Consider the following 26,539-nt stretch of genomic DNA (forward strand, 5'->3'; position numbering starts at 1 on the left):
GGAAAGGACATGGAACGACAAGGAATACCTGGAACTGGAAGGAGTCACTCTCTACTTCAGCCCCCGAGTGCCTGTACCACACGATGCCGTCGCGGATGTCCTGCTGGGTGAAGGAGGTGGTGGGGGAGGCCGCTCTTCCGTCGGGTAACAGCTGCCATGAGTGCGCCGGGCCGTCCGCCGCCATCGGCACCAGCAGCACCACCTCCCCTGGGAAAGGCAGCGGGGAGCTTGGGAGAACACAGCCAGCAAGAGGGGCCCTGGCCCCAGCTAAAGAGCCCACCCTCGCAGAGCTTTTTTCCATGCAGTGTCAACTCCACCAGCAGCAGAGCTCCCAAAAGCCGTCAGCAGACATTGAGACATCCCGGTGACATTGGGCATTCTTGCTAATTAATTCCATTAAACGGCTTGATAGTTCTGCTGATTGGTAATTAATCACTCTGTTATGTGAATCATCCATCGTAAGCTCTCCCATTTAATTTCCCCAAACCACCCTTGAAAAGCTGGAGCAACAAAAAAAAAAGTAATTCAGCAAGATGCTGAATATCACACTTCCATTCCATCATCAAACTCTGGGCTAAAATTCCTTTATCAGTACCCTAATTACATTCCAGGTCTTATGGTTTTGCTCATGGGAGTTCCCCTAAAAATCCAAAAATCAAATTCTGTATTTTCTATAGGTATGAATATCTTTCCCATCACTCACAGACTAAGTTAGGCAGATAAGCCCTCCAGGATTCAGGACCAATTTTCCACATTTGTCTCTCTTACTTTTTCCCTCCCTTTCTGCAAAACAGTATTTCAGATAAAATTCTGGAGATCATTGATTTCTCCTGCTTTTTCCTGCAGCTACAAACCTGTTCATATTACTGCAATTAATCACAGCAGCAATAATTATGGTGATACAAACACAGGATAATAAATTTTAGTTAGGGTTAGGCAGCAGGAGACAAGCTCCTCGGGGAAAAATTCCTGTTTTCATGTAAATGCCTATTAAAAATGACAAGACAGACCTTCATCAGTTTAGAAAACTAAAGGGGAAATACAAATTAATTACTTCTCTTCTAAACTGCAAAACCCTCATTATCTCTGCTTCCATCAGGTGCTGGCAGCTGTTATGGAAACCAGCCTGTCCTCCCAGCAAAAGGAAATAAAAAAACACATGGATGTTGCTAGAGGGATCCTCTAATTTTCCCGGGTCAGCAAATTAAATGTGGTATCAATTTCTTACAAGTGCAAAACATGTTATTCGACATGGTTTTTGTGAAGAAAATTGTGATGCTGAGTAAGGAAAGATAATTTTTATTTTCTTTCCATATTTCCTTTCCCTCCATATGACACCTCTTTTTCATCCATTTCTCTCCATTTATACCTCGGTCACAAATCCCAGAACCTTCCACACCTTCTCTTACCCTGTGCCCAAAAGATCCTCCCTGAGCACGGGGTTGCTGGTGAAAGTTACTGCCCTGAGAGCTGAGCTCAGAGCCTCTCAGAAGGAATTTGGAGACAAGAATTATCTACAGATCCAAACAACATCACCAAATCCTGTTCTGCAATCCCTTCCTCTGGGACAAATTAAATCAAGAGTCACAAAATTTAGGGAATTCTTCAAGGTAAGCTTCTGCTCAGCAGTTTCCACAGATAGATACTGCTCTGTGCTCCTCAAGGCAGACATTCACAGTGGAGGATTATCTTTTGGCACTGAGATTCTGCTCTCTCAGGGCTGTAAACACGCCAGGATTCCACCAGCAATGGAGCAACACAGATGATCAGGAAGGGCAAAAGTGCTTTTTTACTTTGCGCTGCTGCGAGAAGCGGACGAAGATGGGGTCAGCAGCACTCAGCCAGCCCACCATTCTAAGGAACTGTTCCCCCAAATGTGCACAAAACACCCTGGAAGGGTGCTGCTGCAGGGCAGCAGGACCCCAGAGGGATTTACCATGTGTGGGCTGCTCCTTGGTGATGGTGTAGATGATGTCAGAGTCCCGGGCGCCGGGCAGCTCGGCGTGCAGGATTGTCCTGGAGATCTGCAGCATGCCTCCCTGGGGCACCCACACCAGGGAATTGCTCACCAGCCGGGGGCTCCTGGCACCCTGCAGGCCCGGGGACAGCAGGAAAAGGATGACTGCAGTGGGACTTCCAAGGATCAAGGAGAGTATTCTGGAAGTTGTTACATATTCCAGGTTGTCTGCTTGAAGAAATGCATGTGGATCCTTCTGCTGTATCCCTCAGACCCCATTCCCAACCTGTAGAACTGACTTTGTCCTCTAATTCCTAATTTCCTGCTGCTGACCCTAAACCTTCCTGACCCTAAACCTTCCTGACCCAAGTCTTCCTCCATAATTGTATCTTTCACCACCATGCTCACTCTCTCTGAGCATCCACCCAAGTCTTCAGTTATTCAGTGGATTTCCTAACCTTCAAACTACTCCTGTGGCTTTTGAAATTTTTTTTTTGTCCAATATTAATTTAAGCTTCCTGAAATGTGGCTGTCAGCACTGGATTGTAGCAATAGTTTCACTACAGTTCCTTCTTATTTCAGTAACACTACTCTGGCACTCAAGGATTATATCAGCCCTTTTTGGCTTTAATTTGCTTTGTTGGACAGGTCACCAAAATCCCTGTGACCTCTTCCATGCCATGGCTCTTTCTTATAACCCAGCTGCTGTAAATGTGACTTCTTTTCTGGATTTCTGCACATTCACCTTGAAACTGGCTGTGGGTGCAGTTCACATTGAACTGTGTGATCAGTCAAAATCCTGACTGCTCCATCTAAGGGATCACCTCCCTCCTCATCTGCTGCTCCACATAACCAGCCCCCAAACTGAAATGACTCACCACTGTCTTCTTCTGGATCTGCCACAGAGACAGGAGAGAGAGCTCCAAAGATGTTTGTGAAAAGGAACCACGTTACAGGATGATTTCCGACCTCTTTTTTGGCATGTCTGCTGTGCACCCACCTAATCTGTACTCCACTTACACTGTGGGTTCATTATAAACATGGAAACCTTCACCTCTTACATCACTAAATGACTGAATGTTCCTTCACTGGCCACATTAAAGCCATCCATCACGTTGTGATACCATTCCCACATGGCTTTGAGGCTGCTTGTTAATAAGAACAGACTCATGAGACAGCTCTTTTTGCTTGCTAATCTATTTTAAAAATATTTTTAACATGTAAAAGTGTTTTCATCTACCTGCTCCCAGGCAGGGCAAGGTCAGCTGCCTTGCAAATGCCTTGGAGGCCTCTCTTTGCTGGATCTCTAGAGGTCTAGGGTATCCCTAAAATAAACATCTTTTGCCTTTTTTGTCTGTGTTCCCCCTGGCCTCTCAGAAAATAAAAGCTTCCACGTCCCTGTTCAGACTGCAACAGTTCCAGCAAAGGGTCTGGATGGGAAAAGCAGCCACTGGCAACCAAAGGGACTGGAAAAAGCTCTAAAAGCTGCCCTGCTCTCACCTCTGTCACCACCTTCATTCTCCTCCGCAGCCAAGTGCTGCACAGAGAAATGCGGAACGATAAGGAGAGACAAGGGAGCACAAAATAGGATAATAAAAGAAAACACTCTCAGCAAATTCACCCTCACTGGCATTTACAAGAACCTGCTTAATCAGCAGTGGGGAAAAAAAGGTGTTACAAAGAACACAGAGTGGTGTCCAAGCACTTCCACAGCCCTTGTGATCCTGTTCAGGCTCCTTAGGGCCACGGAAGCGGTCTGGGTGAAAAACCACATGCAGGGCTCCACTTATTCCAGGAGTCTAACACCAGCACCAGCCTTGAAAGCAATTCCTTTTTCATCCCCAGACTGCTGTGTGAGTCACAGCACTAATTAACATTAATTACTGCCATAGCTTTAGGGGAACCTGCAGGGTTCAAATGGGATCAGGGCCTCCTTGTGCAGAGCTCCACGGCCACATGGAATGCTCGCCAAGCTCTCTTAAATTGTTCTGCCCAAGCTGCTGTGAAAGACATCTCACACAGCAGAGAGGGCCAGAGAGGAGCAATGTCATCTCCTCCTAGCTCCTTCCCAAGGGGTGGGACTCCAAGACACTGTGTCAGATCTCTGCATAAAAGATTGCAAACCATGACCTTCTCTAATGACAGCTCTACTTCTTGCTACTCTTTCACATTAGTACGGAATGAAGATATCCTCAGCTTTTTCTCCTTCTGCTTTATTGCAGTTTATTACCTTTTATCAAGTAACTATGGACTTGAATCATCAAAGCTGCACAAGCGGAGCTGTCGCCAACCAAAAGTTCTGGCGACCTCCAAAATCCAATCAATCCACTACTGGTTACTCAGGATTAGTGACACCTCAGGGACAGCGTGGCACTCTCAGCGTGCCTGCCAGGCTCTGTGTGCCAGCACGTACCTCGGGAGCAATCCTGATGTGGAGCAGGATGTTCTGGAAGTGGTACCCGTCGCTCACTTGCAGCAGAGCCGCGTCCTGCCGGCTGTCGGAGCCGTCGTGGGCGTAGCGCACCCGCCCGCCCGCCAGGTCACCCAGGCGGAAGGTGGCAGGGTCCCCAGGGGCCCCCAGCAGCCTCCCGTGGCGTGGGGGCTCCAACACCATCAGCACCACATCCTGGGGGTTGTCACTGTCCCCCACGCCGAGCACCAGCTCCGATACCGTCGCGGTTTCCCCCCTGCCAACGAGGAGGGGCTCGTTCCTGAACACGTACGGCGCCTGGAACACAAAAGCGGCTCTGAGGTGTCTGCTGACCTGTCTGCTGACACGATCCCAGGAGACCGGACCATGATCAAAGGCTGGAATTAAAAGTTTGGGGATGAGGACATCAGCTCACTTCATCCCTGGAAATATCCTATTTCTTAGCAGCAGAGAATTGCTGGAGAAAATTGCTCTCCACACCTTTTCCCCCCATGGGCAGATCTAATAATATTGAGCATTTAAACTGAATTAGTCCCATTAAAAGAAGATTCTCATGCCACATTTGGCTTAGGAAATGCAAAAACTTGGGACATTTATATAGCAAGCATCTGACTGTAGCTGATCCTCATGAGCCTTTTGAGATGACAGCAAAACTGGGTGTCTTCATCACCAGTATTTATTTCATTTCCAACAATCCCCACAGCCTTACTCAACTTACACCAAAAATCTGCTAGAGGCCATATTTCTGCTGGTTTCAATTAGTTCTCCAGTTCTTTGTCATCACGAGAAGTTTCAATCTGCAGTGTCTATCGATCCCAATAAACATCATTTGCCATGGGTAATGCACTGCCTCGGGAGGGAGGCGTTCCCACAGAGACAAAGTCAAAGCCCTGGGAACATCCATCAGGGAGCCACCTCACCTGTGCACCATTTCCCAGGGTTATTAGGGATCAACAGCCAGAATTCCTATCATTAAACCTCACTTAAGTATTCTGGGGCAGTGACTGCAGCTCTTGCTTAGGTGAACGTCCTACTGAGGCAAACAAGAGATTAGGCTGAGCCAAGATCTCCGCACCAGCCAGAATCAATATACACACGGCAGGATCAAAACCCACAGTTTGTCTTATTCTAAAGGACAAACTAGAGCACTTCTAATTTCCAGAAGTTATGGGAATGACTGCTATGGAATATAAATTAGCCATGGTGAGGGTGGAGGCTGAGCCAGGCTTGTAGGCAGGAAGAAGCCAGCACTAGAAATGTCAAGTCATTTGGTGCCCCTCTGAGGATGTCAATGGGCCTTAAGAGCAGCAGATTCTCTTTTGCACTTCAGGGTCTATGTTTGTAAGGATATGCCAAGTAGTCACAACTCCTGCTTGAGCTTTCCACACTGGAAAAAAGCTCAGTGCAAGCTGCAAAGCCTCCCTGGAAACCTGGAACCCGTTCAGGTGCCTGTACCCTCCCCGGGGTGAGACCCATATATTGTGCCACCAACTTTAAATAACAATAATACAGGGGACACACACACTTGGCAGTGCCATCACCTTGCCCACAAGTGGTGAGAAGTTTAAGAGACACACTTTAAACAGCTCATGCTGATTTAATTCCCAGCTGTCCCAGAGCAGAGCATTGAACCTGAGTGTCAAAGCTCTCCTGCCACTGGGATCAATCCTGGCCCAACTGGCCTGCAGCAAGAGGCTGAACTGGAGCATCAGCAGATCCAAAGGATAACTGGGGCAGCAGGAATTCCTCAGACCTTGCTGATAATTGCTCTATGATTGCACAGCTGCCACTCCCTGCACAAGCAAAATGACACAGGCCAACCTCTCCAGTCAATTTCCCATTCCCAATTCAAGTCCCTTTCCTCCACGTGACTCTTGGCTGCTGGCCCCTAAGGGAGAGTTGAGCCCAATTTGCCTGATCTGAACCCCCGCTCAAGTTCTTCCCAGCTCCTTTGTTATCCCTGCAAGAATCCAGGGGTTCAAATGGTACCAAATTTGGGGTTGTTTCCAGGCTTTGTTACCTGCGTTGAGAAGGCTTGAATGTTGATCACCTCAAGGTGGGAGAATGACTGTTGGTCACTGACCTTCAAGGAAAACTGTCCTTTCCTAAACAGGTTCCCAGCAAGCCAAAATACAGGATAATATAAATTAAAGAAGTACTCTTCCAGGACTCAGTAATGATAAGCACATTATATATTCAGCAAAAATGACTGGCTCAGTGACAGAAGCTTTAGCTCAAGTTTTCTTCAATTACGTTTTTATAGTATTTTTTCCTGAAGATTCACAACAGTCACAACAGGCAATAAAGCACCTTTAGCTGTGTGATAATATACCCTCATCTCCCTTTGAGGAACACTGGATGGCATCCCCAAGATAAAGTGCCAATTCTAAATGCCAGCCACTCGCTGCTAAAGAAAAACCTCACTTCTCTGCCTTCAGGACTTGCCAGTAATCTCCCTTCCCATTTACTTTTCAGTGATGCCACCCAAACACCTTGAAGTTTAAAGTATCAGTATAAATAATAAATAGAGTAATATTTAGTAATAAAGCAGCTTTGTTTCTCAAGACAAAATGCTTTCATGGTGACTACCAGGTAGACTTAAAAAAAAAAAAAAGCAGGATACAGGAACATATGCCTAAAGTCTGGTGAACATCAGCTAACCCTTGGCATGAGGACACCCTGAAAGTCTTCTTCAGATCTTTTTTAGGGGGAAGACCTCCCTGATTTATAGAGTCAGAAATTTAGAACAGTTCCACCCACGTCACTCTGGTGCCAAGGCTTTCTGGCGATGCAAATCGAGTGTGAGATTCGGCAGGGTGGCTGGCTTATTGCCTGGCTGCAGGAAAAATCTGCTTCCCTGCAACATCCTTTGCAGCGTGAGCTTTGCCAGCTACTAATCACCACTAATTATTGCAGGGTACTAGCAGAGCTCACACTGGAGGGAAACAAGGAATGGCTGAAGGCAAACTATGCCAGAGAGCACAGCAGTGACATCACTCGAGCATCTTCCTAACAATGTCAAGGAACTGTGGTAACAATCAGACTAATACGCTTGGTTCCACTCTCAGCTGAGTGTCCTGAAGACAGGACAGATTCCTGCACCCCAAAAGCACAGAAGGTTTGGGAGTTGGGTCACAGTGACCTCTTTTACCATGAACTGAGAAGTTTTGCAGCACCAGTTACACTACAGTACAGTGTAAGTATGCTGGAAGTCGATTTAGCAGCAGTGGGAAGCGTGCCTCCCTGCAGGAATGCTTCCAAGGGAAAAGGAAACACCCATTCTCAAGATACAACAATTATTTTATGAGGCAAGAGCTCAGGAAAGCAGCTTCCCCCGAGTCACCTGGGCTCCTCCGTGCCGTGCACCAAGCGGACCCTCCTGTCCCGCACGTCGCGGCAGCTGAAGCGCTGGCCGCGGCCCAGCGGCACCTCCCGCCCGTCCTGCAGCATCACCAGGCGGCCCGTGGAGGGAACGCTGGCCACTTGGAACAGCGGCTGCCCCGAGGAGCCCGCCGGCTCACAGCCCAGCAGGGCCGGCTCCAGGGGCTGCACCGCGCCAATGCCCACCGCGAGGGTGCTGCTCACACGGGGATGCCTGCTGGCTGAAGGGAAAGGAGGGAGAAGTGTTACTGCAGGAATCACCACGGGCTGTGCTGGCATCATGCCTGTCAGCACTATTTTTTGGGTGCCCTGTTCATTCCTGACCCAGGTGAACTGCAATCCATCCCAATCCCCACCACGACTTGGGCAAATCACTTCCTGCCTTGATTTCCCCATCGCGGAACTGAAAGCCAGCTGCAGACAGACTAGTAAATCTTCATTTACAATAAAGAATGGCTAAGTAACCACTCAACTTGATTCAGAAAGGGATTTCCCCCGAGATATTTTGTCCCTGGCTTTACACTGAAGATAAATGGTGCTGTCCCTTGAGAGACACTCACCTTCTTCACACTCTCTGGTCCATGGATTGCCATAGAAACCCTGACCACAGGCAGAAACACAGATCTTATTCTTCAGAAACGTGCTGCTGTCACAGAGGTGGCACAGGCTGCCACTGTCACACTCCAGGCATCCAGGAGGACAAGCTGCACGGGATGGAAAGCACAACCCCACTGAGACAAAACCAGTCTCAAGCCTCAAAACTGCAAAACCAGCGCAGCCACTGGGACACAGAGCTGTCCCCAGGCTCAGAGCAGAAAACACCACTGTGTGTGTCTTACCTACCCGACAAAAAGAGTCAAGACAGTGGGCAAAGAGTTATGATGAAAGTTGGCAAGCAGTTCCTTCCTCATTTGCCCACCATGCCTGCACCAAGCTCGCCGTGCTCACCTGCGCACTCGCGCCGTGCCTCGTCCGCGTGGTATCCGTGCCCACATTTGGGAACACAAGCACTGCCCAGGAGGAAGAACGGGGCCGGGCAAAGGCTGCACTTGCCTGCTTGGTGGCACCGAAGGCAGGGCTGATCACACCCTGGAGAGACACAGGCAAAGAGCTCAGCCTGGCAGCTCTCGGGAGACAAGCAGGGAAACGCGCTGGAGGGAATGCTCCACAAAAACTCACTCTGGCACGTGTCTGATTCCCGGTAGAAAGCTGGAGGGCACTCTTCCACACAAGCTCCTTCGTGGAGAACGTGGCCTTCCATGCACTGCAGGCAGTCAGTCCTCTGGGGACCTTTGCAGGCATTACAGCTCCAGTCACACTCTGGAAGAAAACAAAAATCAGTTCAGGGCAGCCCTTTCTGGGGTGCTCACCCTGCACAAGGGCTTAGCACTTGGGGTCTACAAGCTGTGGGAAAGCATCACTTATTTCCACCATGGAACATTCTGCTGGGGAGTTCTGGAAATCTTTCAAGTCACGTGTCTTTTAAATCACTCCAAACTGCTGTTTCTGCAGCCATCCAGGGATGCAGGATTTAGTAAGACAGAGAGAGAGACAGGTAAGTACAGGAGGCCAGATAAGCCCCAGGAAGGAGACTTAGCCTGGCAAGCTCACTCGCTATCAGCTGACCCGTGACTAAATGAATTGCTGGACCTGACCCCTGAAAACTTTGCTGGCTCAGTTACAAAATCATTTACAAGAGAGCGATTTGCAATCATCTTGTTCCACTGAAAGGCTCAAGTATGTGACAGCAGGCCGCCTAAAAACCAAAAAAACCTGCAGAAACCTTGCAAGCAACCTGTCACTGAACAATTTTCCCCTTCCTACACCCTTTTTAAAGCGGGCCACCTGCACAGCTCCCGCTGCCATCTAACGGATTCTTAGCCAAGGCACTCGCATTTATTCCTTTTTCTCCTTCCTTTTTTTTTTTTTTCCCCTTGAAACCAGCAAGGCATTTTTCACCTCTGCAAGTGTTGGTGGAAAAATCCAGGTAATACTGCTGAGCACAGCTCTCGTACTGGCACTCCCCAAAGAGCAGGACCTTGGCTGCATCTCTGCACGACGTGCAGCCGGCCGCCGAGTCGCAGCTCCGGCACTGGCTGCTGCAAGCTGTGGGAACACAAGGAAAACCAGGCTCGTTCCTGATGCTCTTACCCTGCAGCCTTGCTGCTCCTCTGTGCAGACTCCAGCGTTCTTGCTTGTTTTGTTCCTTTTCACATTCTCCAAAGTGCAAAGAGCCTCATTCCGTTTGGAACAGGCTGGAATGTCCCCTCACGCTGCTTCTTACTTTCCTCTGGACAGGTCAGGGTAAAACATTGACCCTGAATCCAAATCCCCACATAAGAGCTTTCCCTGTCTCTGTTTTTTAAAAATTCCCCTGTGTAACCTGCATTTCATGCAACTCTTTACCTGGAAACACACAAATTTGGAGAGCAGAGTGGACTGCTGCAATCCTTGGTGGGACCAAAGGCCCATTTAATTTCACTTAACTCTCCACCTTTTTATCTGAGCACAGTGTGAAATTCTGGAGCTGCAGGGAGCAATAAAGAAGCCAGGAAAAAAAATAATTCAAGGATTTACTGAATCTAGGATCAAAGTCCAGAGGTTCAGAATATTTCAACTCACCTCTTTGATGTCCAGGAACTAAACTTCGCAGGAGGCTGTACTAACAGTTTGGGTGATAAATACTGACATGTTCATTCAAAACACAGTTTTAGAACCAAAAAAGCTCCAAAGTAAATGTGAAAATACCCACGTTGCTCTCCCTGAAGCAAGAACACAGTGTTTTTCAAAGCAGTTTCTTGTTTTAGCTACTCTAGAAAATGTCACAGAAGTTCCTCATTTTATTGATGTACAAATGATTTCTAGCAAAATGTTTACCTAAAGAATCAAGCAGCTGCTTTTAGGTGCTCTGGTGCCACTCCGATTTTTCTTCACTTAAGAACGCTACATGAAAAAATTACATTTTTCAAGTGCTCCAAAGAACCAACTATCAAAAATACAGTAAAACATTCTACATGAGGTCTAAATCCATGGAAATCTGGCTACCCATGGAGGCATGCCAGAAGAGTAAGCAAAAACTGTATCTGGAAGCAAGCCTGTCTGCTTGTTTTATCAGCACGACCCCATATCTGCATTTTTAAGCCCATGAAGGACTCATTAAGCTTCTCACTGTTCCTGGGCCAGGATGTCATTGAGTTCAAAAATATCTCCCAGGGCCCATACGTGCACTCAGCATCTCTCTGAACCTCATTCCAACCCCGAGTTCCTCAAAAGTGCAAAGAGACTAAAATAAATGTTGAAGAAGGACCAGATTTTCTCAGCCTGGCAGCCAACCTCCGATTAAACAATCTTCATTCCCTCCAAGTGGCAGTTTCCCAGCAGCCTGGGACAATTTGTATCTCCCTGGCTTATCAGCAGCACTTGAAAAGGCACAAGTGACACTTGGAATGACAAAAATCCAACACACTTGGCCTTGAGCCCCCTGCTCCAAGGATTACAAACACTTCTTAAAAAGCCATTTGCAATAAGGAGATTAGAGCAGCTGAATTGGCTGGCAAAAAAAAAAAAAAAAAATCTATTTGCAGTTGAGCCCCTGAACCAAATTCAGGAAAGGTGCAGGCCTCAGGAACATTCCCAGTCTACCTTGATTTCCTGAGGCAGGAGCTATCAACAGGAAAGCTTTCATTAGAAAGGGGCATGTTAATTAGGAAGGGAGATATTCTGGTGCAGCAAGCAAGAAGAGAGTCCCTACTGCAGGAGAAAACTGAGCATTTTATTGAGCTTGTAGAAAACCAGCCAGAACTTGTTTTTTAATTCCTATTTTTATTACTTTCCTTTCTTTTAAATTATTATTATTGAATACCTTTTTTTTTCCCACAACAGAAGAATGGTACAAGTACTTCCAGCTATTTCCTTGAACTTATGTAAGGTGTCTCCATTTCTGCTGATCACATGAAAATAATAGTTTCAGGAGAACCATCTATTTCCACAAAAGGCAGGTAAAGCTGATAACCACTTCAGTTTCCTCCTATAGGACCTCATCAGTGACAAAATTTGGTCTAGGTAGGATGACACTGATACCTGGACTCAGTGCAACAGAGTTATTTTATCATAAATTGGGAGAACTTAAATCAGGGTGATGCAGGACTTCACTAACCTGAGTGTTCAGGTTCACAGTGACCAAACCACTTCAGCATTCACTCATTTTTAGGTGTGTGTATTATAGCGGGACAATTTAAGCAGGGCTTTTCCCAGTTTTCTGTATCTTTGGGCCATACCATTTTGGAACATTGAGCCAAATAATTTTTGAGAGGAATAAGCTAGGGCCAGTGTGAACACAAAATAATAAAGGAAAAGAGAGGCCCTGAGAGATTCACAAAGGATAGCAGGATAAAACATAACTAATACCAGACCAATTCCACCAGATCATGAGGATCAGCTCAGGTCTGTGTCTACCAAGCTGTACCTCGTTTCTCCTGGGGTTTCACATGAGTTGAAATGGGCATAAATGCTACAGTGCAGCTCCCATGGCATGTACTGGCAAGTAGTGCAGGGGAGGGGGTTTGCCTTAGTAAGGACTGATTAAAACTGGTCTCAACTTGCCAAGTTTTCATCACAGGGAAACCTACACAAATGCTCCTGCAGATTTTTACAGCAGGACACAAAGCCTCTTGTCTTTTAAGGTCAATAACAAAACTGCAACTGTTTAGAAATTTCAACACTGCTGCAGGCTCTGCTCCTGAGGCAGCTCATCACCTCTGTCAACTCACATCACGTTTTCAGGCGCCTGAAACCTCTCTTTTCCAGGCAACAGCCACAGTGAGCAAAGGAGCAAGAAAAGACAGGCTGGAAAAGGCACTGTGGAAAGGAGAGAGGGCTGGGGGAGAGGCACTCACGTCTGCAGGTGTGGCTGTGGTCGCTGTAGTAGCCCAGGGAGCAGAGCGGAGCGCACGCGCCCGTGTGCGACAGAACCAGGCCGGCGCTGCAGGACGAGCAGGACAAGGGACCCTCGCCAGTGCAGCTCTTACAGGAAGGGTGGCACCCTGCGGGGACAGCAAAAAACAGGGCTTCTGCTCAAGGAAAAACAGGTCTCTGGGCAAGTGTCACAGGCTTCAGCAGAAACACTCTCGGAGACCGGGAGCAGGGATGGTGAGCACCACAAGTTCCTGCCAAGTCTGAGCCCTCAGAGGTGCACAGTGCCTCCCACCCAAGAAAGGATCCTCTCCTTTCTTTCTCTTTTTACCCTCTTCTCTTCAACCATCCCTTCTTAAGAAAAACCCTTGCAGGATATGGCCAGGACCTGTCTAACAGAGAAGATGGAGAAAAGGGCTAGCACATACCTCCCCCTCATGCTTTCTCACAGCTAGCTTCAGCTTTTTTTCAGATCCTCTTTGTCTGTGCAGGAAACATCTAGTGCTTTTCTGACAGCTCCACACTTTGCTGAAGATTCACATCTATCCCTTCAACAGGAATTGCACTGATGGAGACCAGACTACCCCCATGCACCCTCTCCACATTTCCCTCACGACTTTCCAGGCTCATTTCTTAGTCTGACCAAAGGGATTTAAAATATCACAGTGGATGAGGCCAATGTACCCTATTACTTTCTCCAGAGAGGTTACATACAAAATGATTAGTCTGTTTTACTTCTTGACAGGCCTTTATTTAAAGATTGATGCCATCATTACACCTATCATGATAGGTGTAAAATTAATCATGAGAGTGGGCAAAGGGATCAGAAGCAACCACATGGAGCTGTGCTGGGGATCTTAAAAGGCAGAACAAAATGTCCCACAGGCTTTGACACAGTCTGAAAAATGCACAACTCCATTTAAATCAAACCTTTAAACAAAAGGGAAGAAATGTTATCCCTAGGCTCTCTCTCTCTCTCTCTCTCAGGGGCTTTCCAATCAAGTGACACAGAGTATGTTTCATAGCTCTGAGATCTCATTTGTCAAAAACAGGTAAATAAACACACAGCTCCCAGAATGCTGGAGAGAAGCTTTGAAATATTATCCACCTTCACCTAGATTAGGAAATGCCACTTCCTGCAAAAGGAGCATCTCCACTGTGCTGAATTTCTGGTCTTGGTTCCTTTCTCTCAAACTAAAGTGCAATACCCTTTGCTCAGCTTTGAGCTTTACCAGGTCTCTGTCAAGCGCAGAACAAGAAAAGGAACCCGCTTCCTTCTAAGAGCCCAGGGAGTAGAAAGCAGCTCAGGCAATGACTGGAATATGAAACCACATCAACAACAGGACCACGTTAGAAAATGAAATGTGGCCTGGGTGCTGCATCCATTGCACCAGCCTAAAAAGCTGAATGGAATTGGCTTTCTGTTTTGGGAGCTGCTGCAAGCCATCACCTTCTGGGCCACTACTGCAGCAAGACAAGCCTCAGTAACAGACCTGTTAGGGTGATGTTCCATCTCAGGCTGCAAAACATCCCGAGAAACTCCTACAGCATGAAAACAAAACTGCTCCAGCGCAGTGTCCTGCCAGCTGGACAAAGCTCCTCTGCTGGGCAGGAACCACTTGGTGGAACTCCTGCCAAGGGTGCAGGCAGCTCCCTGCAGCCCCCGGGGGTGTGTGCAGGAGGCACTCACGTTTGCAGGCTCCTTGCTCGGCGTAGTGTCCCGGGGGGCAGTCGGGCAGGCAGCGATCCCCCAGCAGCAGGTGCCGCCCGTGCTGGCACTTCAGGCACACGCTGCCGCCGTCCCGCAGGTCAGCCACGCACTGCTGGCACAGGGGGTGGCACTCTGGAGGGAACAAGGGACACTGAGCACACAGGGACAGCACAGAGCTTAGCTGAGAACTGCAGGAGGGCAGTAGGGATGGAACTTGGAGAGCAAATCCCGCTACCCGAAACTCCCACATCCTTTCTCTTGCCTCCTCCTCATCGTGTGCTCTTCCTGAGCACCACAACTTTTTCACTTTCCCTCTGCATCCCTTCTGCCCCATTGAAGCATCCTCTTTCCGTCCTTAAGTGGGCTTGGGAGAGCTTTGCACAAGGCCAGCTCAAAGCCCTTTGCTTCCCGAGACCTTTCTCTGATTTCGAGTGCCTCTGCCTACAGGTTCCTCTTCAGCTCTGCTGGAGGCCTCAGGCACTCGCCTCCCTCTGCTCCCTCCATGGCAAAACGAGGAGCAGGACCTGTACAGCCGCATGACCTTCTCCTGTAGTCCCTGCTGCTCACGTTTTCCGCACAAATGAGACATCCATGCCATGAAACAGCCACCCCAGCCCTCAAAGCCAGGCCAAGAGCGGCATCAGAGTGCCTCAAAACCTTTTCCTTTTTCCATTTCTCCCCAGCAGGACGGAAGCTTGCGTCTCCTGACCTCTGCCTGAACTTAGGTGCTTCACAAGGTTTGACAACAAGGCTTTTGTGTGCACAAAGGTGCAGTGTAAGGCAACCTGGAAGCCAAATTAATCCTCATTATGGTAATCGAGAAAATTATAAAGGAAATGACGACTGTCTTGAAAGATATGTAACAATGAGGCTTGATTTGAGTGCCTGGCCTCTTGTCAGATTTCTGCTGCAGGTTCACCTTTCTGCCTTTTGTCTCCTGTGACAGCACTACTACAGGCTGTCAGGCAATCTAGATTTACAAGCTGAGCACAGGCTCACATGGGAGCCTGCAGGAATTCTGCATCCCTAGCTGCAGGAGCCTGGCCCCAGCTGATGTCCCCTGCATGTCACACACAGGTGATTCTCACCCCACACTGCTGCAAAAGCCCAGAAGCAGCTCAGAAACTGATCCAGTCCTGACTGCAGGCAGGGCTCCAAGGTTCTTACAGAGCTGCCTCCTTCAGATCCTGATTTTGCAGGGTGTAGAACCCATGGAGTTTCTGCCCTGCGCTCTCAGCCTTGGAGCACCTGTGATTTGTATGTGCTGGAGGTGGGGTGGCAAGATTTATGCATTTATAACCAATAAAATTAACATAAATCCAATTAGTTTTTTGTATTTCCATGTTTACCTGGTAATATGTTGACTTTCCTTTCTGCTAAAATAATACTCCTCCAGTTGAATCTCTTGCTGGAGCCACTGGTCTCTAATAAAGAGCTTTGTCAGGGTACAATGAGTAACAAATCTGCTCGAAATGTTTCACACACAGAGCATAAAAATGAGGCTGAGAAAATGTAGGGTATCCACACAGTCAGTATCTGCAGCAAAAACCTAGATTCTCCCAAACTAACATTTAAAAATCCAAGTATCTACAAAACTCAGTGCTGCTGCAGCAGAGTTTTCCCTTCACAAGCCTCTATTTTCACTCCTGCAAGTGGCAAGAGTTTTCTCAGTTACTGTTTTAGGATGAATCAGCCCCATCACTCTCTTGTTCCTTTGCAAGCCTGGAGATCAAAGCACACACAACACCAACAAAAAACCCAGGGCTGCCGCTCATGGTGAATTTCAGGGACATTGGGGAGAGAGTGAGAGAGCGAGGGAAGAACTGAAGGGCTTTGTTTAGGGAGAGATGATTTCACTTTTTCACAGCAGGCTCCCTTTGAAGCCAGGACTAACAGAAGGGGGATGTTTTCCTTGTGCTGCTCAGTCACATCCCCCAACCCTACTTGTTTCCTGTTTCTGCCTTCTGCCTGCAGCTCAGCCAGTGGGCACGGCCTCTGGGATTTGGGTATTCTGGAGCCTTCCTCACCTCTATGCAAAAATAACCCCCATCACCTTCCCTATCACTGATCTTCCTATAAAGCTGCTTCCATTGCAATGTAGAATGGAAATACTTGCATGGATTTCCAGAGTTACTTGACTTCCACACCCTCTTTAGCTTTCTCTTAGCAAATAAAGCAAGAAAACAGTGCCCTTCCTATATGGAAATGATCTGTTACAGGTTGTTCTAAGACAAAAGAGGCTGCTGGGGAGAAAAAAACATCTTTGAAGTGTTTGTGAATGCCCACAAAGGAAACCAGTGGCATCTCTGCCTCTCAGCTCCACCACTTGCTAAGCATATATTCTTCAAACACATCACCCCTCCTAGGGGCTCTCCAGGAAAGGATTTCCTGATGCAAGTTTTGTGTTGTGCTCTAAGGTTCTAATGTTCTAATGCTCTGAGGCTTACAACAGAGCATGACTTCAAATCAGCACTGAAAACACCACACACTTTATAGGCACCTCAGTGGGGGAAAAGTCTCTGGTCTTACAGGAATTCCAGAAAGCAAGTCAGTGTGGTTGGTTTAAAAGGACATGCAACACTGACCAGGATTTGTGGCTTGCTTTGGTTTGGTGGAATGTTTTTCTCGTCTCTCTTTTCCAAGACCTGAGAGGGAATCTGTCACTGAAACAAGCCAAGCGAATTCCTGGTGAAGTGCAACCACGTTTGCAGGATCTGCCTGCTCTGTGAGAGCTTCCCCAGGCAGGGTGAGGTGGGAGATCCAGCTGGAAGGTCCCTGGCACCAAGGAGCCCAGACCAAAGCAGGGAAAAAAGGGTTTTCCCTCCTCTGGCAGCTCAGCTGCTGGCTCTGTAGGAGGCTGCACACCAGTGAGGGAGTGGAGCTAAGCCCCTCTTGCTCCAGCTCTCTGTGATGATATCAGTGTGTCTCTAAATGGGCAGCAACAGCTCATTAATTTTACAAGGAACTGAGGATATTTCTTGTTGTCAGAGTGTCCCTTCTGGAATTTTAAGAGCAAGGCAGCAAAGCTTGTTACAGGCCCCCTTCTGAGCGAGCTCTTCTGGTTTAGCTTTGAACATTTCCCCAACTGCACACAGGCTAAGGAAGCAAGGGCCTGAAGAACACAGGGAGCGTTCCCTTGCAGCTGGATTAAAGACCAGACTACGAGGGATTCTCTATCAGTTGGTGTTCACAGCTTTCTTCCACACCAGTCCCTCTGCATGTGTCTGACTGCCCTTCCACGCAGTTAGGAAAAGTTCCACAGGGAAGCTTCCAGATCAACAGGAAAACCTCAAATGAGAAATGAGGGCAGGGGTTTATGAGCAGGACAAGGCTTTCAGCAGTGGCTGGGATTTTTAGAGTGCTGATTGTAAAGTTTCCTGAAGATGAAGTCGAGCTGGACAAGAGGGAAAGGGACACCTGGGAACTGGGAAAACAAACCCCACAGAAGCTGAGAGATCCAACAGGGGATGGCTCAAGTCTCGAGCACATTCCTGCACATTTGGGCTATAAAATGAAATTAATCAATTGAGCACTCTCAGGGAAGAATTGGCACAAATTCTGCATGCCCAAAACAGAGCTCAGGGACTCATTGATTTTCTGAAAGTTGAGGACATTTTATCTTTCTTCTGCTTAAATGTGAAATACTTATTTGATTAACGGCTGAAAACAAGACCTCTTTTTTTTTTTCCTTTAACAAGGCAAATGTTCCCATCCTCATTCAGGTAACATGCACAATAACACCATTAATTCCCAGGCAATGGTTTGGAGTGACAGTTGCTTTTCTCCAGCCTCTGTGAAAGATTTCCCCCTCCAGGTCCATAAAGTATGGCAGGTGACTGTGATGCACAGCAGGCTCTATAAGCCAGAACACAATTTTGCCTGCAGGGTCGGGAATTAAAGATAAATGGGAAGATAATTGTAAAAATATATTGCTTTGGGAGGCGAAGGAAAAAGCTTTGTTAGATTCTGATGCAAATCATATCTTACGAGAGTGTCAGGAGTTTTAACATGCTCTTTTATGGGACAGCTGCTCTTTAACTGATAATTAATAACTTGCAAGGGCAAATTCAGCATTTCAATCAGTGCTGAATGAGAAGAACGAGTGAAACTTAACAACCTGGACGTGGAGCTCTTTACCTCCAGGAGAACTGGCCACAAACATGCTTTGCTTAAACACCAGAGATAAATTTAATACAAAGAGCAGCACACTTCAGACTGCAGATCCGAGGCCAAAGCACAACTTTTTGGTCAAGGTGAAAAACCCTCAGTTATGTTCCTCTGCAAGGGCTCTCACAGCTTCTGTGGGACAAAGAAATACGTGGACAATGAGGGTTCCCACGCCACAAGGAATGCCCTCCACATTGCTTCCAGCTCCTGGGACATCTCCCTGATGATCACTGGGATTTGAGAGCAGGAGAACTGGTCCACGACACCAAACAAAGGGATAATTAAAGAATAAACCCTTCTCAGAAAGAGTGCTGAGTGATGATAAATGGCACTACGGTTTACCCAACAGAATTCACAGGGGAAGGCCACTTTTCCACAGGACTTCTTTCATAGGAAGCATAATGCAAATTAAGGGGGAAATAAGGTGGAAGAAATCAAGTGCACAGAGCTCTGATGTGCCAGGACATTAGTAAGTACCATTGTATCTCCTGAAATTGTACAGAAGAGAGACACCTTTACACTGAAATGCTGAATTATTTCCAGTCTGTAGTTATCTGGCTCTGTCTTCATTCCTCAACCTGAATTCCTAAGGAGCTGTACAGTACTTTCAGGACATTTTCCTACTCCTCACACACTTTCTTTCCTTGCTCTTTTTGTCCCTGCAGACAAAACAATCACTGTTGTTTAAAAGGGAGATGAAGAAGTGGTTCATAGAATTAAGCTGTGGAGAGCAAAGAAACAAGTCTTTCATTAAAAAACATCCAGGACATAGCTGTTCAGTAAAGAGAAGTCTCTGTGAAGGGAAATCATATTAAACTGAGAACAATAGCCTCTCGATGGATATATTTATTACTCCTAATGCATTTTTCCCTTTTCTTAGGATTCCTTATCTCATTTGGAACTGTTCAGTCTGGATTAAGCCTCACACACCGTAGCTTTTTCTGATAAAGAAAAAAGAAAGGTTTGATAAAGCTCAGAAATGGTTGGAGCAGTTCCCGGGATATGTTTATACGTGTCTGTGTGACGGATTAAGAGCGATTTTTCTTTTTAAACAGATAAATGCAATCAGTGGTTTCAGATGATGGGCTTAAGTGCAGGCACTGAGCACCCACACAAGCACAACCCCCATCCAGAAATCCTATTACCTCCCAAAAATGCACACAGCAACACTTGCTGTACCAGCTTTTCTCTAGGGCCCCATGAACTGCTTCTTTGGATCGCAAATTCCAACTTAGCTCCTTTTCCTGAAGCTCTGAGCAGGACCCAAGCAGCTTTCCTGGCAGTGTGAAGCAGCAGGTCAGTGGCACAGACAGCTCATGCCCCAGCAGCTCCCCTTACTCACCCACACAGTAGCCCACCAGGTTGAGGTACTGCTCCTCCTTGCAGCCTGTCCTGCACCTCCCACCATCCAGAGTGGCATGGGGGTGGCAGGTTGAGCATTCCCAGTCAGAGGGGCCATGGCATGTCTTGCAGGACGGATGACAGGCTGAAGGAGAGAATCAACACTCCTGGTTATGCTCCTGGTGCACCCTCTCCCCTCCTTTCCCAAAAACCAGCTCCCACCATCATTTACTCCCACAAAGCATGGGCAGAAAGTGGCTAATGGCACCAGGACTGCAGGGTCGAGGTTGGAAGGCTCTTACATCCTCATTTGGAATAAACAAGATGAGGAATGGGTTGTCAGTTTCAGAAATGTGATTTGCTCCCTGCATTAATCAAGGTATACATCTAGACACAATATAAGAGAGAGAGGCCCTGTTATTCCTCCCTCCAGCATATGCTTGTGCATATAAAAAACCAGAGTGGGATGCACAGGGGAGATAAATTAAACTTCTCTTGGGACTGTGTCAACATCATTGTGGAGCTTGATATGCATGAGAGGAAAACTGGGGAATGGTTTTTCCACCAAACCCTCCCAAACTGAAACCTCTGAAGCAGGAATGCCCTGCCAGCTCATTAGCCACTTCTGTCTGCCAAAAGCTCAACAAAGACATGGCAGAGAAAGTGGCTTAAGAGCACTCAAAAATATTTCATGGGCTGCCTTTGCATCCTCCCAGCTTTAATGACAGATGTCAGATTTCCATGCTACAGATCTGAGGGACATAAGAATACTACAGCTACCAGTCAGCAAAAAATTCTTAAAAATGACTTTCAAAGCTCTTTAGGAATAAAAGGACACAGCTTACAAGATGGTACTTTCCTGGCACTGAAATTTTGTTTCTGAGACATTTGTATAAGCCTGAAACGCCGTAAAGCAGCACTCAGCAGTTACCTCAGCTCTAAGATGGCTGTGCACACCTCAGAACTGATGAATCTTTACAATGTCCTGCCAAATAAATCTATTTATAGAGTTGTCCCTTGGCTGAATAAAGCGAATAAACAGAGCAATGGACTTTAGAAAAGGTTTTTCTCTCTAAATCTGAGGCTTTGCCTAATAAAAGCATTTTATTTTTCAGCGTTGTCCATTAAAGAGTTTTTTCCACGGCACACGAGCTGGGAACACCACCCTGAAATCAAGCATGAAATATCTTCAGGGAAACAATCCTGAGGAGCAAAACGGAGTGCAATGTATGACTCCAAGTGCACATCCCTCTCACATAAGGAGGAGAGTCCATTCCCTGAAACTGCACTATGCTATTCTGCCCTGAAAATACCTGAGCAGCTTCAAAGAAACCAGACAGCATCTCTAATTGCAGGTGCACTCACGGGAGCAGAGGTCCCTGTGGCTGAAGAGCCCCTCAGGACACGAGGGGAGGCACCTGCCCTGCAGCAGCACCTGGGGAGCTGGGCAAGCCGTGCAGTCCTGGGAAGAATTGCCCACGCAGTCTGCACAGGAGGAGTGGCACTCTGCAGCGAAGGGAGAAATGACAACACACAGAAAACCACCTTAATTCTGCCTTATTTCACTCCTTACTGCCTCAAAATATGCTTGTGAGAGGTAGGAAGGAGTACAAAGTAGAGAACAGCTCCTGAAGATAAGGAGCAGGCAGAGACAGCTGCATATTTAATATCTTTTTGCATCCACACCGTTCATTCTGAAATGCAAAGCTGAGCTGCCCAACACCATGTGATGCTGCTGTCCTCCCTGGAAGAGCTCCGGGGTTCTGCAAACTTACCAGCTGCTGAAGTCACCTTCTGTTGTCACCCTGCAGTCACTCCAGGCAGGGTTTCCTATCACTGCACAGTTATCATCAGCCAGTCTGGAGCAAACACCCACAGAGGTGGACTGGCCACCTGAAACAAATGCTCAGCACAAGCATGGCCGAGCAAGGAGGAGTGCAGCTAAAAAATGCATTTCTTTCCTGGAACTGGCTCTAAACCAAACCATCTTCAGTTAAGCCATCTGATTAAACAAATAAACTCACTAGCCAAAAACCTCATACTTATTAGAGTGGCTGGAGGCCACAGGTTCCACCATGTGAGTTGAACACAGACAGACCTCTGGACTCTGGGGAGACAAGACACAGGGCTGGACAGAGGAAATTAAATTAAATAACATCATTTATACAACTACACGTAGCTGGCAGCCAGGGAGATCTTGAAGGTCCCTTCCAACCCAGGCCATTCTGTGACTCTACAAAACCAGCATTTTGCCCTACATATGAACGTGCCTCTGTTCTGCACAATGTTGTTGGTTTGTTTTTCAAAGCACCAGTTATAGAATAAAGATAACTGGATTTTAAATTATGTCCACTTTTAAAAGATAGTTTTTTTTCCCAGCAGGAAGAAATAGCCACCTGTCGTGTTGTTACTATTGTTATTACTACTACTTTACTTAAGTCACTATCTCTCTGATTGTTGGGAAACAACACATATTCCCAATGTACATCCCATTACCCACTTTTCCAAACTCTAGCCTTCATGGAAAAGCTTCCTAGTTGGTATTTCAGGAGCAGGTGTGCTGCAGGGCACGTAGCAGAAGAGCTTCCTCAAAAGAAAAGACTGCTGTGGGATGTCTTGACCTGCTCCAAGGGCTAAGAAGGAGAAAGCTCAGTCTTTTTTGAAAAGGATTTAAGGGTTTATCCTGCTTCAAAGTAAGGCAGTGCTAAAAATCACGTACTTGGCTTCAATGGAAAGGAGCTGAGCTGTGCAGGCTTGAACACAGGCATTCAAAAAGAAAGTACCTGACTCTTTTAGTCAGGAGTCTTATGCAGATTACATTTTCCCTCAAAAGCACTAGGATGTGCCATTTTGAAAGTTCCAGAGTTTAAACACTCATGGCACTCACGAGGCAAGCACAGGGCTGTACAAATCAAATGCACTACAAGCTCCCCTATAACACCCAAGGGCTCTGAACAGCTCTCCTCACCTCTGCAGACTCCTGTGCTATCCACGTGGAAATGGGATGGGCAGAGGGGCAGGCAAAGGCCATGGAGAGCTCCTTCCCCGGGCAGGTGAGGCTGCAGGACATCCTCGGGTGCCCGGCACTGCAGGCACCACGCGGGTCCCGGGCCGGAGCAGGAGCGGCAGGACGGGTGGCAACCTGGGCACAGAGGGAGAGAGCCATCAGAGCCACAGCTTTCCCAGGGAGAAGGACACGGGACAGCTTCCCAGAGACCCAACAGACCCAGCAGCATCTGGTCCTGCTGTCTACAGTGGAACAGGGATTTTAGAAAAATATTTTGACATCGTTCCACCCACTGCCCCCAAGGAGCGGATTTTTCCTGAGTAAAGCTGGTGAACAAATAAAAAACTGCAGTCCTGTGCTACAGGCAGCCAATTCTCCTTTAATTTCTGGTACTGCAACAGTGAGCTCAGTCTCATTAGGAGGGACAGCAAGAAATGACAGGAGAAAAGCCCTTCGTGTGAAGGGCTCACACGAAGCAGAAATTAACCTTCCCAATTTTCGCTTTTCCCACTACTGCAAAGATGACCTCAGTCTTTGCAAATCTGCCAGATGCGTGTGGAATTTCATACCACAAATATGTGGAATTTCATACCAGATGTATGTAGAATTTCACCCACCTCTTAACTGGTGTTGAGAAAAACCTGGGAGCAATGTACATTTATTTCAGCAAATGTACACAGAGAAGAGGAAAAAAAAAAGTCCCAGAAATCATTAAATCCTGGGGGTGTGAAAGTAAGTGGGAAAATTCACTTTTTCTCACAGCAGAAAACAATCAGCAGGAAAGGCAGGAGTTAAGCATTGACTGGTTCAGCATAGGATAAAGTAAAAACAAAACCTGGTTTGCAGCAGCTGGGGAACTTACCCCAAGTCCAGAGCTTACCCTTGCAGATGTTGTGATCCTGGTAAAAACCCTCTCCACAGTTCTCCAGGCACTGGCCCTGGCGCAGTGCCAGAGGGAAGGAACAGGAGGTGCAGTGAGAGGCCAGAGGTCCCTGGCACGTGGAGCATGAAGTGTGACAAGCTGGTAGAGAAACAGAGCACACAGAGCTGAAACATCCCATTTTTACTCCTTCTGGCTGGTGTTGCTGACTACAGCCTTCTCCAGCTGTAGAAAACTCCCAGCTGGAATGAGACTCAGCCAGGAGAACTAATGAGAGCAGAAGTGCCCATGTATTAATAAGTACTACCAGTAATAACTCTCGCTCACACGATGTTTTGAATGTGTATCTCAGCACGTTTGGCAAGGAAAAGAGGTTATTTGAGACAACCCATCACAAGTGAACCAAAGAAAACAACAAAACAAAAAATCAAAACTCCTTCCCCACGACCGGGGAAGAGCAGACAACATAAGGGGGGTGCCCTGAGAGCCTAGGAAAGGGTGATGCAAAAACAGCCCTCTTACCTGTGCACCTTCCATTGCTGCTTGGGAAATGTCCGTGGGGGCACTGAGGGAGGCAGCTCCCCTCGTGCAGCAGCTTCCCTGCAGCACAGCTCACACACCTGGCTGCCTCTGGAGAGCACCTCTCACAGAACTGGCCACAAGCTGCCACGAGAAGAACAGCAGCAGAGCCATTAGCCTCTCCCCCCATGGATGGAAGGCACCCCATAAATTTTTACATGGCAGTGCACAGCAGGCAGCAGTTACCAGGCTGTTCAGGAAGGAGGCGGGGAAAGGTAATTGCAAAAAGTGGTAATTTCCCCCCTCCCTCTTTTCTTCAAAGTGGGAAAATGCAGCTAAAATCAAGCATGATAATTTTTCTTATCAGTTCCTGTGGTCTATATTATGCCAGGCAATCAGCTCTGAAGTGAACTGACCTGTTGTCCATGGAACTCTGGCTTCCCTAAGGCAATATGCTGCTGGATGTTTATTACAGTCAAGCATTTTACTTAACCAATTTCTGTTTCTTTTCACTAGATAAAGCAGCTCTCCAGCTGAGTATCAAAATGCATGGATTTTGGTAGAAAGTGAAAGGTCTGATTCTCAGAGGCTTCAAGGAACAGCTATGGGGTTTTGAGAAACCTCTGGCAATAAGAACCAAACCTAAGTTAAATTTCCTTTTCAACTTAAATTATTTTCAGCTATAAGATTTCAAGCCTGCAGACTTAAAACATAGGTGAATAAAACTGCGTGACCAAAATGAAGGGGAAGCTGGTCATCCACAATAAGCACAAATAGCAGCAATTTTGCCACCACGTTCCAGCTTTTAAGCCCTCCCTAGCGAGCTTGGCCCACACACACCTGTGTGAGCCACACACCTGAAGCCCAACAAGCCCTGGCTGACCACGGATAGTCCTCCCAAAGCAGCTGGAGGTGGCTGCCAACAGCAATCCATGTTAGACTGGAATGCACATGGCAAATGCCAGATTCCTTATTTGAGATTTTTTTCCCCTTTTCAGGCTCTGTTTGACTTAGGTCTTTTAATCCCCTCTAGCCACCTCTTCTCCCTCTTTCCCAGCAAACCTTCCCAGCTCCCAAGGCACATCTGCTGTGCAGGTATTAGTTACTGTGATGCTGAATTATAATTAAATTTACAGAAAGCTGCTGGCAAAGGCCATTTTTCTTTCCACAGACAAATGGATTTGTCAAGCCCTCAGAAACAGCTCAGCTTTCCAAGCTGTTCGGCGAGGAAAAACCCCTCAAACCTTTCAGCATCTGATTAGTGTAAATGAATTAATAATCTCACAAACAAACAGCAGCTTCCCTCATCCCCTATGAATGCTCAGGGTGCAGCTGGCTTGTCAGACATGAATAAAGCCCCAGCTGCTGCACAGCTAAATGAAATACTGACTCCTGCTCGTGCAGAGCATTCCTCTCACAGGTATTTACCGGTGCAGACGCCATCCTTTGGGTAGAAGCCCTGGCCACAGCTGGGCAGGCAGAGCCCAGCTTGGAGCACGTGTGACGGGTCCTTGCAGGACAGGCAGTGGCTCTCAGCAGCTCCCCAGCACGAGGAGCAGGACTCGTGGCAGGCTGCAGGGGAGAAAGGTGTAGGGTCACCCAATAGCCCCTTTCCAACCAGCTCTTTACAGCCAAGGGCCTGCACCACTGCACTTCTTCTCAGGTGTGCTCAGGCTTTCACGGCCACAGAAGATGAAAAATAACAAACACAACCCCCTGCTGCTCTTAGGTTGGAATCTTTCACCCAAGCCACCCCAGCAGGACAACTCCCAGCTGCGCTCTGCACATGGAATGTGGCAGCAGCACAGAGCAGGGCAGTTGGTGTAGCTGTTATCAGCCCAGGAGGAGTGTTGAGAACACTGTAAAGTCCCTGGAGCACAAGTGGGAATAGGAAGAGATCCCACCACAGGCTACCTAAAACTCAGATCCTCGGGGTGGCTGCTGACAGTAACCCAGCCCCGGGCACAAACACAGAACTGTGCTGCAGGGCTGCAGCCAAGGTTTGGCAGGACAAAGAACAAGCCAGCCTGCTTCTAGAAACAACTGCTCCTGTCCTTCCAGGTGCAGAAGGAACTGACTTATCAGGAATCCTCACGTGCTCAGCCTGTGTAGTTCCTAGGGAAAATATAGGACACAGCCTCCTATCAAATCCTGTGCTAGCAGTGTTGCACGAACGGTGCAAATCACAGTTCTTGCAGCTGTTAAGCTGTTTTGTGGTTTTTTTGTTTTCTCAA

At 47.4% G+C, this 26,539-nt stretch overlaps 1 protein-coding gene across 1 annotated transcript in view; it reads right to left on the bottom strand.

Moving 5' to 3' along the window:
• Positions 1-26,539, bottom strand: part of FRAS1 (Fraser extracellular matrix complex subunit 1) — a 103,018-nt gene that overhangs the window by 28,034 nt on the left and 48,445 nt on the right. Inside the window, 17 exon segments of the mRNA XM_064416183.1 lie at positions 29-207; positions 1,937-2,090; positions 4,371-4,685; positions 6,409-6,493; positions 7,732-7,990; positions 8,330-8,473; positions 8,718-8,858; positions 8,949-9,089; positions 9,729-9,875; positions 12,665-12,811; positions 14,371-14,523; positions 19,901-20,044; positions 21,265-21,405; positions 22,868-23,041; positions 23,787-23,927; positions 24,309-24,449; positions 25,734-25,877. Of these exon segments, the coding sequence (XP_064272253.1) occupies positions 29-207; positions 1,937-2,090; positions 4,371-4,685; positions 6,409-6,493; positions 7,732-7,990; positions 8,330-8,473; positions 8,718-8,858; positions 8,949-9,089; positions 9,729-9,875; positions 12,665-12,811; positions 14,371-14,523; positions 19,901-20,044; positions 21,265-21,405; positions 22,868-23,041; positions 23,787-23,927; positions 24,309-24,449; positions 25,734-25,877 (2,750 nt within the window).

Source organism: Passer domesticus, chromosome 4 (genome assembly GCF_036417665.1).
Source record: "Passer domesticus isolate bPasDom1 chromosome 4, bPasDom1.hap1, whole genome shotgun sequence".
NCBI lineage: Eukaryota > Metazoa > Chordata > Aves > Passeriformes > Passeridae > Passer > Passer domesticus.